The sequence below is a fragment of the Nanorana parkeri genome, unplaced genomic scaffold (genome assembly GCF_000935625.1).
Source record: "Nanorana parkeri isolate BGI_ZX_2015 unplaced genomic scaffold, ASM93562v1 scaffold250, whole genome shotgun sequence".
NCBI classification, from domain to species: domain Eukaryota; kingdom Metazoa; phylum Chordata; class Amphibia; order Anura; family Dicroglossidae; genus Nanorana; species Nanorana parkeri.
This window is the reverse complement of record NW_017306518.1, coordinates 509,666-530,170: the sequence shown is the minus strand read 5'-3', so window position 1 is coordinate 530,170 and position 20,505 is coordinate 509,666. Positions and strand designations below refer to the sequence as shown.

Below are 20,505 nucleotides of genomic sequence, written 5' to 3'. Positions count from 1 at the left end.
CTTCGGCTAGCTTTGGCCCCCAGGACCCCTTCGGTTCAGTAGAACCGAAGAGCTGCTGTACGGGCTATTCACAATAGCCCGTACAGCTCCCGAAGTTAGCCGAGCTGCTCAGTCGAGACGAAGGCATATGCCTTGGCTCGGCTGAGCCGCGCTGAAAGCCGAAGCTGGCCGAGCGGCCGGCCATTGGCCGGCCGACAGCCTGCTTCTGACAGCTGGGCGGAGCCAGCCGTGATCTTACGGCTGGCTCCGGCCACTTGCAGAGAGATCAGCGTCCCTGGTTACCAGCTAACCAGGGACACTGATCTCCAGACAGCAAACTCTCCTGCTCCCGGCCACCCAGGAGAGAAACACTGCTGTTTCTTTTTTTTTCTTTATTCTGACACGGAGCCGTGTCAGAATAGAAAAAAAAATGTTTGCCCATAGGAATGCATTGCTAGATTCCTATTGGCTATTTCAATTTGCAATAGCCAATAGTAAACTAGCATTGCACCCACCCTCTGCTGTAGTTCTCCATCAGGTCCATCAGCAGAGGGGGGTACAATGCTAGTTTACTATTGGCTATTGCTGAGCATGTTCGGCCGACCCGAAGCCACATGAAGCCACGTGAAGCCACCCGATGTACGGCTGATTTCAGCCGGTATACGGCTGAAATCAGCCGCACCAGCCTGAAGTGAATAGCCGAACGGCGTTCGGCTCACTTCACTCAAGGATGGTCTTTCACTCGGCTGCCTACGGCAGCTTAGTGCATAGACCCCATAGTGTGTATCAAGTCTCTACAATTTTTGTTGGCTTTTTTTGAGTGAACTATTACACTCTAATGTTGTTTTCTTGATTAAAACCTGCATGGTGTCTATCTCTGAAACTGTGGCCTACTAAAGCAGCTTACATTATGTGCATCAAGTCTATTGAGTGTTTGTGGCTTTTATCTGTGAAATAATACATTTAAAATATTTTAATTTTTTGATTAAAAGCTGCCTGCTATCTCTACGAAAACTGCAGCTTATTAAAAGAATGTGCATGGATTCAGAACAATATTTCTGACTTTTTTTCTGGAAATATTGCACTGTCATTTTATTTCTTGATTAAAACCTGTTTGATGTCTCCCTGTGAAACTGCAGCCTAATAAAAGCTGCCTATGGATTTGCATGGGATCAGTGCAATATTTCTGGGTTTTCTGTAAACTAATAAATTGCATTTTTAATTTCTTCGTTATAAACCTTGCTGGCCCCTTCCTGTGAAACTGCAGCCTAGTAAAAATACTTGCATACTGTGCATGGAGTAAGTACAATATTTTAGGCTTTTTTTCTGTGACTGCAGAATATTACACTCTAATTTAGATTTTATGATCAAAATGTATATAGTGTGCATGTCTATTGCCCCTAATATAATTCACTGATTTTTTTCATGATAAAACCTGCCTAATCAATGCCTAACAAACAGCAGCCCAATACATCTGCGTACATACTGTGCATAAATTGCCCACATCTGGCTATCGTTTGTTAAATAATACACTACATTTTGGCTCTATATAAAACTTCCTTGTCTATTCCTTGTGGCCTAAAAAAGCAGCTACATAAGCTGCAGATACAGATTGTGCATTGACTTTGCAACATTTCTGGCTATTGTCTGTGATTTTTTTAATTCAGTACTGGATACATACTTTTTGTTTGATGGCTCCAATAAGAAAAATGTACTTGCGAGGGTTGTAGAGTCTATGGCCACCTTTACAGCCAAAACTGCCTAGAAAAGCCTTTCTTTCAAGTTGATTGGGATGCTGATGCTGTATTTACACCTAGCTAAATGTAAGAGTTAAAAGATGAACACATCCAAAATCTGTGATGCCAGAGTATTGTACTGTTCTATAACACTATTTATAACCACCACCAGGGCCGTCCCTATAATGAGGCAGCCCGAGGCAGTTGTCTCAGATGGCATCTCATTTGGGGGCAGCCAGGTTGTGGTGGGGTGGCAGGGGGGTGGCCAGTGTCCCAGGTCTGTAAGGCTCTTAGTAAACTTCGACACTCTCCCTGTTGTCAAGCTCACTAATGTAACCGGTTGCGTAGAGCTGAGCGGGACACTCTGGCTTGCATCCCACCAAGCTCCTGGAAACCAGTGATACCAGTGAGCTGCTGGACGGGATGCCAGACAGAGCCACTGACAGCATGGTCCAGACGCCACCTTCCGCAACACCTAACCCATATACCGTATTTTGCGGTCCATAAGACGCACCGGACCATAGGACGCAGGGAGGTCCGGCGCGCCTTATGGAGCACTCGAGACTGTAGCTTCTGTGACAGCTTCTATGACAGAAGCTGTCACAGAAGCTGCAGTTAGTGACCGCTGAGACAGGTGGCGCTGTGATTACAGCGCCACGGTCTCAGTGATGACACAGAGCAGGCGAAGAACGTCTATTCTCTATGCTCTATGGTTATCTCGATCGTCGCCGCTGCTCTGTTTTAATACGAGTGATCTCATTAGATCACTCGTATTAAACGAGCAGTGGCTCCTACTACTCGCCCGGCGCCCGAAACTGCATGTCTCGGGCGTCGGGATTCGCTCCATAAGACGCAGGCACTTTTCCACCCTCCTTTTTGGGGGAAAAAAGTGCGTCTTATGGAGCGAAAAATACGGTACTTCAATGGGGTTCAGAATAAAGTTTGCAGTTTTTTAACTTTATGGCCTATTAACTGAACCCAAATCTATTTGCTCAGTCCTACTCCTGTTCTCTGAATCAGCATTTTATATTTACTTCATACCCTAGCCAGTAAGTATTTCCTGTTGAGGCAAGTACATATATACTTTGTCACACATGACAATACTCGTTATTGATTTGTCATTCTTACAGAGAGGTACAGAAAATCCATTCAGACTTTGACTTATGAAAACTCTCTTCATATATCTAACCACTGTCACTGTCACAAGTCTTATATTTTTATTGGTTAGGAGCTAAATAACTTGTGAAAAGGCCAGTAAATTGTAATTTAGTCTACATCTAGTACAAGTTAGGCTAAAGGGGTTTATCTTACAATACATTCCCATAATACATATTAAGAGTTTATTGTTTTTTAAATAAATACTATAAAACCCCAGCTGGGAATCAAGTATGTGCAGCTGAAATTGCACATGGCTTGTGCATGTAGCTCAGTTGTGTAGAAGTCTATGACCATCACTCCTGTAATTTTCAGTTGTTCATTGGGTGGGTCCATAAAGTGAGAAATTAAAAAACATAAAAAAATACCTTTTACACCATTTTATATATTTGTACACCTCCCATGTTAATGTTTTCTAGGTTGGAAGCCGCTTAGTAATGCAGACAGCAGGAATCCTTTTAATTATTCTTGGACTGTTTGGTAAATTTGGTGCTATTTTTATAACAATTCCAGAGCCAGTAATTGGAGGAATGTTTATGGTGATGTTTGGCATGATTGCTGCAGTGGGTATTTCCAATCTCCAGGTAATGTCATTTCTACAATGCACAATTAGTTTCAGCTATTATTTATTGTTTATTTTGTATTGTGTTGTTTTTTTGTGCTATGCTATATGCATTATTCATTATGTTAAATATTATTAAAGCCTATTTACAGATAGATTTCTTTTTAAGTTTTCAGTAGAGTGGGTAAGTGTCAGAATATCTGTTATATTTTTATTGCTGTCTCTATTTCCAGTGGGGAGATTTCTGCTCATTTCCTGTTCTAGTGACACCAGAGCAAGCAATGAGAAGGTGCAGGCATCACCAGGGCAGGAAAACATATAGAGCAAGAAAAATACTGCCTGGACTTTAATCCTTAACCCCTTAACCTAATTAAAAAAATAAATGTTTCAACACAAAATCTTCTGCGCTCGAACTATATAAAGTTGCTGGGTGTTCTAATCAGAGCTGATCACTTAAATTGGTTGCATGAACCTTCAAAAACTAAATAATCAGTCTGAGCAGTGCTATAAACCAAAAAACAAACTACTGTGTACAAAGTAAATAACAGTGACAACAAATATATATAAGTAACCTGGATATTAGTGTTAAATCCTTTGTAAACCAATTGTAGCAAAAATGTGAACCATTATAGCATAAATAATCCAATGTAAATCTCAAAGCTATAGAAAGCAAAACAAAGGGGTCTATTCACAAATCTGCCGAAGGATCTGGCCGTAGCTTCGTCCGATCCTTCGGCTAGCTTCGGCCCCAGGACCCCTTCGGTTCAGGAGAACCGAGGGGGTGCTGTACGGGCTATTCACAACAGCCCGTACAGCTCCCGATCACGGCCAAGCGGCTCAGACGAGCCGATCGCATATGCCACGGCTCGGCTGAGCCGTGCTGAAAGCCGAAGCTGGCCGAGCGGCCGGCCATTGGCCGGCCCGCAGCCGCCTTTTCTGTTCTGCTCGGTGCCTCTGAGGGACCGAGCAGAACAGCCGAGCCAAATGCCGCTCGGCGGCATTCGGCTATTCTCTCACTGCTGTTCGGGATATTTCAGAATAGCCCGAACAGCAGTGTGAAGCCTGCCGGAGGTTCGGCTCAGCCGATCCAGATGTTGGATCGGCTGAGTCGAACTCCTTCTGCACTTCGGGTCAGCCGAACATGCTGAGCATGTTCGGCTGATCCGAAGCCACACGAAGCAAGCCGATGTACGGCTGAAATCAGCCGTACCAGCCTGAAGTGAATAGCCGAACAGTGTTCGGCTCACTTCACTTCTGATCGTTCATTCACTCGGCTGCCCTCGGCAGCTTTGTGAATAGACCCCAAAGTGTCCAATGATCGTAACTTGTATCATATATCAGTGTTCTGCAAAAACATAAAACAAAGCGTCAACACAATTTTTAAGATCAAATTATCCAATCTCTCCATGCGAAGTTCTGTTGAACTCTTTTTTTCTAAATCACTCTCCACAATCCTGTGTCTTTTTTACAAAGTTCCCGTAAACCTTCTTACAGATGTATCTAATCATGCAATTTAGGCTCTTCTGTGCTCCTGCCCCCAATACTCAAATTAAAGGTGCCCATACACTGCACGATTCTCGTACGAGAATCGTGGGAAATCCCGCGATCGTAGGAGAATTGTGCAGTGTGAATGAAGACGTGCAACCGTTTCTACTGTACGGTCGCACGTCTTTTGTCTAAGGAGCATGCTAGAAAACCAGCTGAAAATCGTACGATTTGCTCGGGAGACAAATGCCGAACTGGCCAGCAAACATAAGTAAGTAACATCAACAAGACTACAAGCAGGTAATGGCAACATGAGGACAAGCAGGTAATGGCAACAGGAGGAAAGGCAGATAATGGCAACAGGAGGTATCTAGGACTGCAAATGGGTAACCGGGCTCGGGACACAAACAGGGTTCAGGACTGGTAACAGGACTCTGGACAGAAAGCAGGGTTCACCGGAAATGGCGACAGAACTGGGGACTCAGGATTCACAGGAAACCATCAGGGTTCAAGTTTCAGGACTGGGATCAGGACTCCTGACTGCAGGGAGGGTTTAAATATCCTCCCAGGAAGCACCAGGTGATGGCTAAGTACTGGCAGCTGGGAAACACCCGCAGGTGAGCACTGGAGCTGCAGGTCTCAGCTCCAGCGCCACCTGGAGGCGCTCTGGATCCTAACAGCCAGCCGGCAGCTCTCTCACGCTGCCCGCGGCGATCTTCATGGGACTGAGGAGCCGGAGAGCTGCTGCCGGCCAGATAACTGCATTACTCAGCAGGCAGCCTGGCAGCAGCACAGCATGACAAGGTAGGTATGGCCGTGAGGTGAGGTGACTGAGAGGGGTCCCGAGGTCCAGTCCAGATGACGTGAGGTGCTCCCTGGCGGGAATCAGGATCCAACACAGACGACAGAGAGCCGGGAGGGCTGCAGTCTGCAGGTACTGTGCTGTGACACTGTCAGTCAGAATATCACTCCCCTTTTTCTCCATCACTTCTTCTGTACTGTAGAAGTCATGGAGAAGAGGGGGGGGTGATATACTGAAAGTAGTATCTGTGACACCTGTGTACCCCCTGCCTCCACACTAGTATGTAATCTAATAGTTTGATCTCTATTATTTAAATGATAGTAAAAATTATGTGGGGGGATGGACTCCATACTGTCCCCATTGAGCATCCCCCAACATACTTTTTTTTTACTGTAATTTAAATAGAGATAAAACTATTTTTAAAAACATCTCTAATTGATGATTTTCCTGATCCCCCACTGATATCTCCCCTGCGCAATGAGGAGAGAAAGCAGGATAAGAATCCACAGAAGCGGGCAGCAGATGGAAAAACTTTTTCGTAAGTAAATTCTTTTGTTGTAAATACTCTGTACTATTTAATGTCTGTTTTTGGCTTTTATTATTTAAATATTTAGGCTATTTCTTAAAGGGAAAGAAAATAAAAAAGTAATTATACTGTGTGATATACTGTATAGCCCACGGTATTATACTGTGTGATATACTGTATAGACCGCGGTATTATGCTGTGTGATATACTGTATAGTATATGTGTGAACCAGCCCGGCCCTCGACTTGGAGCATGAATAGATGTTTCACTGCAGGGCAAAGCATGTGAAATATTTGCTAGTATTGTGCCATATTAACAGCAAATACTAGTATACCAGCTGCTGTCTATTAGGATGCTTAGTTCTAATTCTTAGGTCTGCATTCAAACATTTAAGACATTTTATGCAACAAGTACTAACTGTACGTTTCCCATTTATTTACAGGACTTAATATATATAGCTTGTAGTCCCCACACCCTGGTTCTCTACCTCAACCCTTTTGGATTTATTTCCATTAAAAAATGTTTAATATTTAATAAAACAAATATTCAGTATGTCCGGACATATAGCTTTGCAAACCTGCTTTTATGTCAGATTTTTTGGCTAGGCGGAGGAATTGGGAGCAGAATGAATTAATGGAGAGATTGCTGGAAAGATGTAGATGGGCAAAACAATATACAGAAGGAAGGAGGGATAGTTGGAGGGATGTATGGATAGAGTACTGTATGAATGAAGGGATGTATGAGTAGGGGTAGGGATGAACGAATGAAAGAAGGAAGGGAGGAAGAGGAATAATTACAAAAAGAAAGGGAAGAAATGCCTTCACCTTCCCTCTGGAAACATCAGAACCCCCTCTATGCTCTTCTACCCTGGAGCTTATCTATGGTCTCTTAGTGATTTTGGGGGGATGATGAAAGCAAGACTTTTTTTGTCCATGTATCACAAAAGAACAGAAGTTTAGTAAATGGGTACATACAGTAATCATATGCAGTGTTCACTATTGTTTAGTAATAGGACATCAGTATTGTTTCTTAACATGTGAAGCTTTAAATAACTAATACCAACGTTATATGAGCAATTTTGTAATTGCTAAACTTTCTTCTTTTTTTAGTATGTCGATTTAAACTCATCGAGAAACCTATTTGTCTTGGGGTTTTCTGTGTTTTCTGGCCTTGTTATTCCAACATGGCTAGCAGATAATCCAGGTATTATCAGTACAGGTATGTAGTATCAATTATTTTTGCAGAATACCTTTTTGTCCACAAAAGTCTGTCATGCTTTTTAATCTGTTGCAGAGACTGTTATTGAATGAGGCAAGCCAATATACTGTTCAGTCTTCTTTGCACAGTAGAGTCTACATGGTTACGTGGGGGAACAGTCAGGTTGGAGATTTTAGTAGACAGGTTGGGGAGTGGTTTAAGGGCCTGTCCACACGACGTCCATTTTGTGTGCTGACCGGCTCCGTACGCTGCTGCACTCAAAATGCATCCCAATGTATCCCTATGTGTTTTATGGGCTCCAGTTCTCACGTGCGCAGTCCGTTCAGCTTACGACAGAAAAAATACTGCATGTCACATTTTGTCAGGTCCGGAAACGGTCAGGAAACGCAAACGCGTCCAAAACGCGGCAAAAATGCATCAAAAACACACTGCACTGCAGCTAACATACTAACAGCCCCACTCTAGCAAAAACAAAAGTTTTTTTTACTTAAACACATCAAAAACGCGGCCAAAATGTGGCAAAAACGCACTGCATCAGTCTGTAGATCCGCACCTGATCAGGACCTGATATCATGTGAACAGGCCCTAAAAACTCTATTTCTGGAGAGAGAGAGAGAGAGAGAGAGAGAGGGGGAGAGAGAGAGAGGACCAGGGAGAAAGATAATATAAGGTATAGAGAGAAGAGAGAAGGAAAAAAACTGAATGAGAATTAGAAAAATAAAGCTTTCATTAGACGTAAATCATTTTTGTCATTGCGTCTATTTAAATTGGAGTAGCATATTTTCTACTGATTACTTATGTTTTTGCTACATTATAATTTTTCTATTCCCATACCCTATTGTATAAATATAAACTTTTTTTGTACTGTTGGAGGATGGAAGGTTTTGGAAGAATTTACTGTACCCTGGTCTTATTAAGGTGGAGAACTACAAGTAGTACATTGTTAATTTAGTCTGATTTCAATGTATCCTGGCAGTATTGGTTTGGCTGATAAAGTTTAGCATCCTAATCCTTTTTTTATCCAGTGGATTAGCTAAAATATACAAATATACATATTTAAAAAATATTAAAATGACAAACTGCTTAGCCACTAAAGAAACATTCCAGAAAGTTAGAGGAGTGTAAGCACTAAGCCAAGGCTGCTCGACAAGTTAAGCTTCACAGGCCATTGCTCCTACCAGTTATTTAAAGAGAGAGAGAGAGAGAGAGATGTTAATGAACTTGTGTGCTAGTTCCTTTATTGAGAGATCACTGCCTGAGATAAAGACGTAAAGCTAAACTCCAGCCACAAACATTTTTATTGAAATAAACAGTATTTCTCAATAGATCGACAGGATATAAATCCACTTTTGTGTGCACCAAGTGCTTTTTAAGTTCCGGATATTACCTTGTATAATTAGCACCAACATCATCACTGTGCTTTACATAGCATGTGCAGAGAGCAAAGCTATGGGAGGGACTCCATTTGATAAAAAGCAAACATGCTGCATTTTATCGCAGTGCACTGGACGGTTCCCCAGTTTGTCATGCAGGGGCCTGAATAAAGTGTACACATTGTATACTCCACATAAAATTGAAAAAAAGAAAAAATGTAAACAGTGACAGCTCCAGTGGTGTGGGATACGACGCAAACCACCCAGAGCAGGCAGAACGCACTAGCCTGTCTGCTGAAACACAGTGGTGTCTATTCACTAAGCTGCCATAGGCAGCCGAGTGAACAACCGACCCAAAGTGATGTGAGCCGAATGCTGTTCGACTATTCACTTCAGGTTTGTCTGGCTGATTTAATCCGTATATCGGCTGAAATCAGCCGTACATCGGGTGGCTTCGTGTGGCTTCGGGTCAGCCGAACATGCCCAGCATGCTCGGCCGACCCGAAGTGCAGAAGGAGTTCGATGAACCTTCGGCAGGCTACTCGCTGCTGTTCGGTATATTCTCATAGATGCCGAACAGCAGTGAGTAAATACTGAATGCCGCTGAGTGGCATTCGGCTCGGCTGTTCTGCTCGGTCCCTCTGTGGCACCGAGCAGAATAGCAAAATAGTTAAAAAAGTAGAAAAGAAACAATAGAAAATGATTGTGCGGAGCTAGCAGTGACAGCAAGCTCTGCCCAACTGTTTTTTATTGGCAGGGAGGTTCTGCTGCCATAAAAAAATAAAATAAAAAAATGTCACCATAGGAATGCATAGCTAGATTCCTGTTGGCTATAGCCAATAGCAAACTAGCTATTGCACCCACCCTCTGCTGCTGTCAATCACTAGAGGGGACCTGATGGAGAACTGCAGGTCCCCTCTGCTGATTGACAGCAGCAATGGGCGGGTGCAATAGCTAGTTTGCTTTTAGCTATTGCAAATTGAAATAGCCAATATTAATCTAGCTATGCATTCCTATGGTGAAATGTTTTTGTTTTTTTCTTAATTCTGACGGCAGCCAACGGCTCCATGTCAGAATAAACAAAACAAAAAAGAAAGCAGGGAAAGGTTTACTCTGCTCGATCGAGCAGAGTAAACCTTTCTGGGAGAAAGTGTTTCTCTCCCGGGTGGCCGGAAGCTGCTATCTAATAGTGGGAGACTCCAGGAGCGCCTGGGAGAGTTGGGCTGTCTGGAGATCAGTGTCCCTGGTTAGCTGGTAACCAGGGACACTGATCTCTCTGCAAGTGGCCAGAGCCAGCCGTAAGATCACGGCTGGCTTTGCCCAGCTGTCAGAAGCAGGTTGTCGGCCAGCCAATGGCCGGCCACTCGGCCAGCTTCGGCTTTCAGCACGGCTCAGCCGAGCCAAGGCATATGCCTTCGGCTCGACTGAGCCGCTCGGCTAAGTTCAGGAGCTGTACGGGCTATTGTGAATAGCCCGTACAGCAGCCCTCCGGTTCTACTGCACCAAAGGGGTCCTGGGGCCGAAGCTAGCCAAAGGATCAGCTGAAGCTATGGCTAGATCCTTCGGCTGCTTCATGAATAGACCCCAGTGTTTTAGTGACTAGGCTAGTGAGAACGGATCCTTAGTCAGCTTCAAGTTAATTTACGGAAATGCAAAAACTATCGTTGGACTTCTTTTGTTAAAAATTTAGATGTTTAAGTTGACAAAGCTTTACAGTTTAATGACTTCTACAAAAGAAATCATAGACAAAAAAAGTTTGTTTCAATAAGCATGTCAACCTAAAATAACACAGTGCCATACTAACTATGATAAATCTTCTACAATTGTATGTTTTATAGCAACAGGAATTTGAGGAAAATCTTTCCAATGAGTACACCTAATGTTCTCAATTAACCCTCTTTGTAGTATTTCCTGGTTAGCAAAATGTTAAATTGGGAGCATCACACATAGATACATTTGCTTCTCCTTTTCTGTGCAAAGTTTGGTTCAGTTGGAGTCTTGTTTGGCTGGTGAATAAAGTAAGCAACCCGATGACCATGGCTTTGTTACCTGTGTCATACAGTACACACATCTAAAAATCTTTGCATAAAACAGGGTTCCATGGTTCACATGTATTGTGATACATGTTTATTCTGACCAACTCATGTAGCTCTACTCCCTAGGAAACTTTTTTTTTTTTTTGAAAAATAGTTTTTATTGTTTTTCATAGGTAAATACATAACAGTGCATGCCACGTGCTCTCAGGCAAGACGGGAGCCAGGCGTAGCAAAGCACAGCAAAACAACACAGAAAAAAATAAAGCTTATAAAACAATAAAAATATGACCATCTATGCTCTTCTCCTGAAGGGAGAACCTACTTAAGTGCAGGCGGGGGGAACAGTCTCCAAAACAAAGGTAGCTGTCTACAATTAAATCTCTATGACCACTCAATAGGAGGAAGTCCAGTAGTGGGACCTCATGCCCCCTTCGGTTGATTTTGTAGCTGTGCCTCAACTATATCCAGGGCCCTGCTACTTGGCCCCCTTGTTCTTTCCCCAGCTCAACCATCCGAGTCCACTGAGGGCCCAGTGCACTCCAACAAGCTATCCCAGACCTTGTTGAACTTATTTGGTATAAGACCTTGTTGAACTTATGTGTGTATACATATCCTGGTATAGCGGTAAGTTGTCATTTACCAGCTTCTTGCAGAAAGGCAGTGTTGGCGGTCTAGGCTTCTTCCAGCACATGGCAATTGCCTTACGGGCGTAAAACAACGTTAGGCCTACTAGCGTACGTTCAGACCTGGTCAGGCTACATCTTCCACTAGGCCCAGAAGGCATATCCTCGGCGTCGGGGTAAGAGGTAGAGAGGTTACCTTCTCAACATGCTCTACTACAGAGTGCCAATAGGAGGTGATGAGGGGGCATACCCAGAACACATGAAAGAAGTTACCCTCCGGGCATGTGCATCGCCAACAAGATGGAGATATGGAGGCATTCATTCTATGTAGGCGGTGAGGTGTGAAATAAGCTCTATGGAGGATCTTAAACTGAACCATTCTATCCCGTACTGCAACCAGCTGTTTAATGGGTGCATTCCAGATCTCCTCCCAATCCTCATCATCCAGGTCGGGGATGTTCGCTCTCCATCTAGAATGCAATGTGAGCAGACTGGGGAGGTCAAGATCTGTAGGGTGTTATAAAAGCATGAGGCAGGATTTAGCAGCCTCTCAGTCCTCGCGAGAGACTCCAGTTGAGTAATTCCCAGTTGAACCCCACCCCCGGGGGAACTGAGCTTTGAAAGCATGGGAGAGCTGCATATAGCGGAAGAAGCAATTCAGGGGGGCAAAGTATCTTGCTACAAGGACATCAAATGATATGAGGGAGTTGGCTTCAATAATATCCAACATTATTTTAATTTTGCGTGTGGCCCAAAAACATGGATCAGGGAGCGTGTAAAAGTGGGGTAGATCGGGGTTGTTCCACAGTAGAGTCTCCGGAGAGATCTTCCGGGTATCGATTGAACACCAAGCTAGCCCAGTGCGCCAGGCTTTAATAGTAGTGCGCATAGAGGGGGTCAGGGTGTAGGGGGCCCTCGGACCTCTATAGAGCAAGCTGGTCAGTGCCTCCACTGAGTTCAAAATGGCAGCCTCCAACATGACAGAGGGGTTTTTCACATCCGCTGAGAGCCACCAGTTGGCTGTAACCAATTGGATGGCCAGGAAAATATTTATAGAAGTCCGGGAGCGCCAGCCCACCCTGCGCAGTGGGGCGCATTAAGGTTGTAAGTTAATATCTCTGGGGCTGGGAGCCCCACAAGAAGGAGGAGACAAGCTGATTCATCTGTCGAAAATAGAATTGAGGAATCCAAGCAGGGGAGTTACGAAAAAGATATGTTAGTTTGGGTAATAACTTCCTTTTTACTAGGTTAATTTTCCCCAATAGGGATAAAGGTAAGTTTGCCCATGCCTTCAGTCGCTGCCTCATATGCCCCAATACTGGAAGTATGTTCAACGTAAAATATTCCTGCGGTGATCCGGAAACTACGATCCCCAGGTATTTGAAGGAGTCCACCCAGACTAGTTGGGTGACGGTCCTGGGTACAGTCCTAGCATCAGCGTCAATGGGGAATAATATGGATTCATGCCAATTGACCCTGAGACCTGACACAACAGAGAATGCATTTAATATTTCTAGGGCACCGTGCAGTGAGGGCCCCCGGATCATTAAGGAATAAAAGCAGGTCGTCCGCATATAGCGCCACTTTCTCCTCCAACCAGCCAATTTGAAGACCCTTAATAAAGGGTGAAATTCGTAGAGCTTCAGCAATGGGTTCCATGGCTAGGGCGAAGAGAGTGGGCGACAGCGGACACCCCTGCCTAGTACCTCTACCAATAGAAAAAGGTTTAGACAGGTTGTTATCGAGCTTTATAGAGGCAACTGGATTATGGTACAACAGTCTAATCCACCGAGTAAACTCCAAGGGGAATCCCATTTTGTCCAGTACAGCCCACAAGTAGGATCATTCCACTGTGTCGAAGGCTTTTTCTATGTCAAGGGACGCCACCACCCTAGTCCCAGTATTGACATGGGATGCATGCAAGTTGGTGAACAATCGGCGTAGATTAATATCAGTTGATCTGCGGGGCATAAAACCAGTTTGGTCCGCATCTATCAGACAGTCTGTTAGTTGGCTAAGTCTTACACTAAGAACTTTAGTCAATATCTTTAGGTCACTATTGAGGAGCCCAATGGGTCTATAGGAGGCGCAGTTGGTCGGGTCTCTAGGTGGCTTGTGGATCAGAATGACATGGGCACCAGTCATGGAGGGCAGTAGGTGATTGTTTGCCAAGGAAAGGGGCAACTGGCATTCAGGCAAGAGCGAATGGCATTCAGGACCTCAAGGTCTGCTAGTGGCTGTATCAGAGAATTGCATTGGTTATCTGACAACCATCCCAGGGCTATTGTGTCTAACAGAGGCCGCAAGATTGGAGACTGGGCATCTGTCAGCAACGAGGAAGCATATAGGGTGGTGTAGTATTCCCTAAACACCTCGAGGACGGCTGCTGGGGAGGTGACAGAAGTATCAGGGCCAGAGCGTATTTCAGCCACAACCGTTTGGGGTCGGGCGGCCTGGATAGCATAGCCAGCAGACGCCCATTTTTGTCACCATTCTCGAAAAAGTCCTGCTTACGGGTGTATAGGTCAGTTTTTGTGAGGTCCGCGAGATGTAATTTAAGTGTGCGTCTGGCTGACATTAGAGCGTCAAAGTTCCCAGGGGTGGGAGAGGATCCATACACAGAGAGACATGCAGCTTCTGCGTCCTGGAGCTCAACAGTGCGGGCGGACTCTTCCGCTCTAATAGCTTTCTGCAGGGAGATGTAGTCACCTCTAACACATGCCTTGAATGCATCCCATACCACAGCGGGCCCAGCAGTGGAGGCGTTACGATCCCAATACAGTTCAACAGATGTTGGGATTGCCCCCATAGCCATCGGGTGAGATATCCAATGCGGAGCCAGGCGCCACAGGGCCCTGTCTCGCCTCTGACTAGTGCGGAAGGTCAACCACAAGGGGGAATGATCAGATATGCCCCCAGGGAGGTATCCCACCTTTCCGATATCAGGCAAAAGGGAGCCGCAGGCAAATGCTAGGTCTATGCGGGATGAGGATTTATATGAGGAGGAGAAGCACAAGTAGGTTTTGGACGTGGGGTGTCTCCACCTCCACACTTCAGTGAGACCAGCAGTCAATCCCCAATCACCCAAGTCGGAGAGGTGAGAGCCAGTAGGGCCAGACCTATCCAAGCCTGGAGCTAAAGTGGAGTTAAAATCGCCCATGAACAACAGTTTGGCAGGGCCCTGTGAGGAAAGCTTTTCCAACAGTGCATACAGTACAGCAGAGTTATAATGCAAAGGGAGATAGACATTTACCAGTACATATCTTTGTGACCACATAGTGAGCACCAAAACAACAAATTTGCCATTAGGGTCAGTGTGAACCTCCTCCACGGTGCATGGTAAAGATTTGTTAATAAGAATAGACACACCTCTCGTGTATGCGGAGTGTGTGGCATGGAACGACCTCTGAACCCAAGGGCATCTCAAGGCCAGCAACCTGTTACCCAGCATATTGGTCTCCTGTAACAGTAGTATGTGAGGGTTGTGCTGTTTAACATACTTAAACATTAGCGCCCGCTTGAATTTAGAGTTGAGGCGCTGATGTTCCAGGATAGGATCTTAACCTCTTCCACACCCCGCATACTCATGAGGATAGACAGTGAAATGCGATCGAGGCCATGTCCTCGGGCCCCAGAGGTTCACACTACCTCCCCAAGCGATCTCATAGTGTCAGGATCCAGAGCACCCCCAGGTGGCGCTGGAGCCAGGAGCCAGGTCCTGTGTTCACAAAAATGTAAACACAGTCAAAAAAGTTCAACAAAACCAAACAGTCTGCTAGGGCAGCAACCCGATAAGTACTACTCCAAGTTCACGAGCTTTGGGACCCATCAAGCTCAATCTTCTGTAGTGCTGATTAAACAGTAAGATCTATTGTAATCCACTATAATGGCTTGGGTGTAGCTGGCAGAAGTAACATTTCCACAAATGCAACAAGATGGGACTGTATAAAGCTGTCCAGAGGCCTCTAATGACTGGAGCTTGATAACTATGCTCAGATTAGCAGTCAGTCCACATGTTTCGCTGGGAGCCAAGCAAGAGGTTATACCATGCTAAGTGGCACCCATCCAGCCTGCACTTCCTCCCTCTATGGAATCCTTAGTGCAAGTACCAGGAAGGCCGCCTCTGTACTAGCTACTTTGCAGCAGCTCATAGCTCTCTCTGCACACAGTTAACAGCAGCACCTTCTATGTCACTCTGCAGCTCTCCTTATCTCTGGGGTCCCTACATAGCACAATTGCGCAATTCTCTATGCTCACAGCAGCCTTGTAGTCCCCTCTCCTTTTCTCTTGGATCAGTGGGCTGGGCTAAAAGTCCTGCAGCAGAAAAGCATCCTAAGAAAAGCAGTCAATCAGGTTCCTTCTCTGGTTGCCAACAAGGGCTGCAGCCCATCCTATGCTATGGACATTTCGTCTTGTTACCTAGAACTCCTGTCCGTGTAAAATCACTGGATTTTAGCACAGATATTTTTTAGTTCTGCTGCGCCTTGCAGGTCAGTTATACTAGACATGGTTCTTTAGTTCTCTTCCAGTATGTCACTTTAAAGTTTAACTCCAGTTTAGCCTCCCACTGAGCACCTTCCCACATTACATTTTTAAAACATTTACACCTGAGTCCCTCCTTTTCTTCTACAGTGTGTGCAGTAGGTGGTCTTCAAAGATGCAAAGAAAACATGTAGTAATGTGTAAGCACTGTTCTATGCAGCTTTCTACTGTAAGTCCAGGCTGTGTGATGGAGTGTGCTATTGACATTCTGGACTGGTTAAATGACACTAGATATTATTCAGCCTGGAAGAGGTTTGGCAAGAGAGGAGAACATGAAGGGGGTGAGTAGTACTTTTACCTTTTTTTTTTAACATGAAGGAGGAAAAATGTACTGATGGGAGTCTGCGAATGCTTGCGTTGGGCTTCAGGTACAGCCTAAAGAACAGTCTAGGGCCTCAAACTCCTCAAATTATTAAGTTGGCACAATGAAGGAGGTCATAGGTCACATGTGGGCCCAAAAAGCATTCATTAAATGAATAAGATATAGTGGAGGGGACCATCACAAATACAACATTTTAAGGGTTTCAAGTCATGGACAGCAAATTCAATTTTTAAGAGAAAATGTCAATATTTTGTGGAACTCCCGGTAGGCTGAAATTCAGCTATGTAGACGATTAAAAAAAAACATTAAATGGATTCTACATATAACTACAGTGAGGGCCAGAATATGTCTCAATATCAGTAATCCCCTGCTCAGCAGAGTCCAGACAAAGAGGATAGGGACAGCGCTAACAGCCAATCAGACAGTCTCCATTCTGGAACCCTTTTTTGTGGGGAGAGTAAATAAATGACCAAATTAGTAGTCCATTGCTCCTTAATTGTCAAATCAGCAGGCTGCGGTTGGCTAGTGACCAAGTTGTATTGCTTATCTGAAGTGGGACCACTCAATCATAGGCTTGGAATATGCAACCATCAAAAGAAAGTCAAGGAATAGTCAGAATTCCTTATTTCTTTCATTGTATTGAGTGTATAATTTGCTCTTCAAGGAAATTAGGCCTATAGATAATTCTGTTTTTCTATATGCTGCCACTTTCCTCTGGAAAAAAACAAGAGTAAAATGTAAAAAAAAGGACTGCTTATACCGGCCTGTACAAATGAATGATTTGGAGAAAGATTGTTAATTAGTACTCTGTCTGTTTGGTAACAGGCATTAATACAATGAAATGTCCCATGTGCATGCAAAATCCCTTCCTCATTTGTCAACACATTTCTCACAGCAACTCAGTAGAGAAAAATGTCAATGAGTGATTTAGCTTGGCCAAAATGTTATCATCCTTTAAGCGCCAACTCTTAAAAAACACAGATGGAGTAACATTCTCTGTTGTCAGGGAGAAGTAATCACTGCACAATTTCAAGAGCTGGATTTGAGCAATCCTTGTGCTTGGACTGGATCCCAAACACAAAATAGACTGGGCCGGCATTACCTAGCTTTGCAAGTAGTCTTTGAATAATCACCTACATTGGCATAAATGTTCCTTTGACTAATATTTATGGAACATTGTTTATGAACAGATACATTCCTTTCTTTGGCTTCACCTCAATTCACTACCAGTCCTTTTAGAAGCTATGAAGCCACTTTGGTTTGTAGTCTATTTTACTTTCTGTAAATACATTGAATCAAATAAAGCAAACTTGCCAACTGGTGTTCTTGCATTGTCGGGGGAACACCTTGTTGTGAAATAGACATTTAACAGGACAGTTTCCTTCTTATTTTACTAATGTGAATTAGACTAGTTTATGAAGTCATCAACTTGTATTTATAGCAGTTCTAGTTAGTACATCTGGAATGCAATATATCACAGCCTGTGGGATATACTTTTCTCCTGCCTGGAAATCAACCAATTTTTTCATGTATTTTCTTTATGATGGTTAGGACTAAAAAAATATTTTTTAGTAAGGTAAATATTATATATTACACATGGGTAAATTGTATTTTTATTTTTAGCCTGCAAAATCTGTGTTTCTTTCCATATTTGAAGACTAGTCTTACCTGCTTTGCTGGAGAAGCCTGTTGTTTACAGAGCACAATAGCTCATGTTACAATGTACATACATTTGAATAAGTCACACCTCACCATCCCTCCTGCTGTACAGAGGGCCCCATAAGAGGTTTCAGTTAGAGGGAAGGAGCCCAAACGGAACAGTTTCTTCTGTGTTTGTCTTTAAAAAAACCCTAGTGAAACCTGGCTGCACCCTGTACTAAACTTGTATTTGTGAAACATATAATTGAAAAAAGAAATAGGTATAAAACATCAGTTTAAAAACTTAAAGTTGAAAATGCAACTCTGTATTCATTAATTTATCATTTAATGTTTTGTTTTTTCTTTTAATGCACACAGTGTAAGTCCCTGAATTTGACTTGTTATCAGCCTCATGCATTTCCTGAGCGGAAGAGGAAATGCAATACAAAGAGCCAATCAGTTCATGTGTTGACAAAAAGCAAGCAAATGGGGATGAGAAAGCAGAGTGAGAGAAAGATGAACTCATCACTGTGCTTCTTCACTTCCAATGTCCATTCACAGGCTGGGAGTGGGCTAGAGAAAGTAGGTTGAATAGTCACTGAATAGTCACTGAATCTGATGCTGTAACATTACAGGGGGATCTGGATAAAATAGGGGAGTGGGCAACCACATGGCAGATGAGGTTTAATGTGGATAAATGTAGAGTTGTGCACTTTGGGGTTAAAAACAAGAAAACGGATTACACACTAATGGGAGCTCCCCTTGGAAAATCCGAAAGGGAAACAGATTTGGGGGTCATTGTAGACCACAGGCTGAAAAATAGCTTGCAGTGTCAGGCGGCGGTAAACAAAGTCTAAAATTAAACAGGTTCTCCTTGGAAGTAAGGAGAATAAGGGGGGACATGATATTCATGTATAAAATGTTTACCGGGGATAGTAACATTAGCAGCAAACTTTTTACAATTAACTTGATGACAAGGACGAGAGGCCACCACTTAAAATTGGTGGAGAAAAAATTTCAGCACAAGGGGGAAGGGGTTCTTCTCAGTTAGATCGGTCAAGATATGGAACTGGCTGCCACATGCTGTGATTTCAGCTGAGAGTGTGGAATCATTCAAGAGGCGATTGGACGATTTCCTCAGGGACCGTAATATACAGGGGTACAAGTACTCTTAAAATTAATCATACTACACACCAATAGGACCATACACAGATACACAAATAGGTTGGACTTGATGGACATATGTCTTTATTCAACCTCAAATACTATGTAACTGATACTGAACATCATTCAACGTAGAAGACAGACAGTTCTGGAAAGAAGATGTGTATTGCATTTTTCAATATATTTGGCTAGAATTTTGATATTTAAATAAAGATAAAGGAGACTGGGTAGGTAGTGACCTTCTTCACTCAGCAGTGAAAGATTCAAATGATCTTTTTGAAAGTCATGTAAAAAGTATTTCAGACAGTAGATTGGCAAAATATTTTATGTCATATCCAAAAGCTAAATATGCACTGAGTTGCATCATGGTCTCATACTCGGCAATCGGAAGTTTTTTAATAAAAAATAATGTGTATATTCATTCTGTGCTAATGCAGGCAAAAATGAACATGATTAGTATATTTTCTTTCCAAGTTAAATGTAATATCAGGAAAATACCCCATTATGACCATGAGAAGTTACTGAGGAGCATAGGAAATACATGCTTATTTCCTATGTTCCTTAGTGCCATCTAATGTCCTTAACATGGTATTAATAAAGTTACTCTTTGAAAAGAACACAGGACAAATGGGTCTGCAAATATTTCTATAAATGCACCCCTTAAGGTTAGAATAGTTTATAATGGCCATAAATAATCTTACTTTGAAAAGAAAAAAGGGTTACCCGTTTTTCACCAGCATTCTATGTGCTATCAGCTAAGCTTTCAGTTTACCTCTTTAGCAATAATTTTAACGCTACTGGCCTGGAAATTGCAGGTACAGTTATGCGCAAAAGTTTGCATACCCTGGCTGAAATCATTACATTTTGGCATTGATATTGAAAATATGACTGACCATGCCAAAAAAACTGTCTTTTCTTTAACCCTTTCGTTGCCAAAGACGTACGGCATACGGAGCTACAAAAGTGCTTCTGGCTGGCCAGCTCAGTATGCCGTACGGACCTGGCATTTGCAGTTCTACTATAAGCTCATGGTCGCTTTAGCGACCATGAGCTTATAGTAGAACTGTTCCCCGGACTGTCCCCTTCAAATCAATAGCTGTCATCAGCGGCTCACAAGCCACTGATGACTGCTATCATCTTGAGTGAATAGCCGAATGCCCCCGAGCGCCATTCAGCTCAGGTACCTCTGTGGTACCGAGCAGAATAGAAAAAGGAGAAAATGATTGGGCGGAGTTAGCAGTGAGAGCTCGCTCCACCCAACTGTTTTCTATATTACAATGAGAGCTTGTCGGAGCCGGCGGTCATATCAAAGCCGGCTCATAAAAAAATGTGTAAAAAAAATAA

General features: G+C 43.5%; 1 protein-coding gene across 1 annotated transcript in view; it reads left to right on the top strand.

Moving 5' to 3' along the window:
* The window catches only part of LOC108787236 (solute carrier family 23 member 1-like), a 141,981-nt gene that overhangs the window by 107,930 nt on the left and 13,546 nt on the right, over positions 1 to 20,505 (top strand). The window contains exons 9-10 of the mRNA XM_018556733.1: positions 3,290 to 3,454; positions 7,355 to 7,463. Of these exons, the coding sequence (XP_018412235.1) occupies positions 3,290 to 3,454; positions 7,355 to 7,463 (274 nt within the window). The remainder of the gene's footprint in view (positions 1 to 3,289; positions 3,455 to 7,354; positions 7,464 to 20,505) is intronic.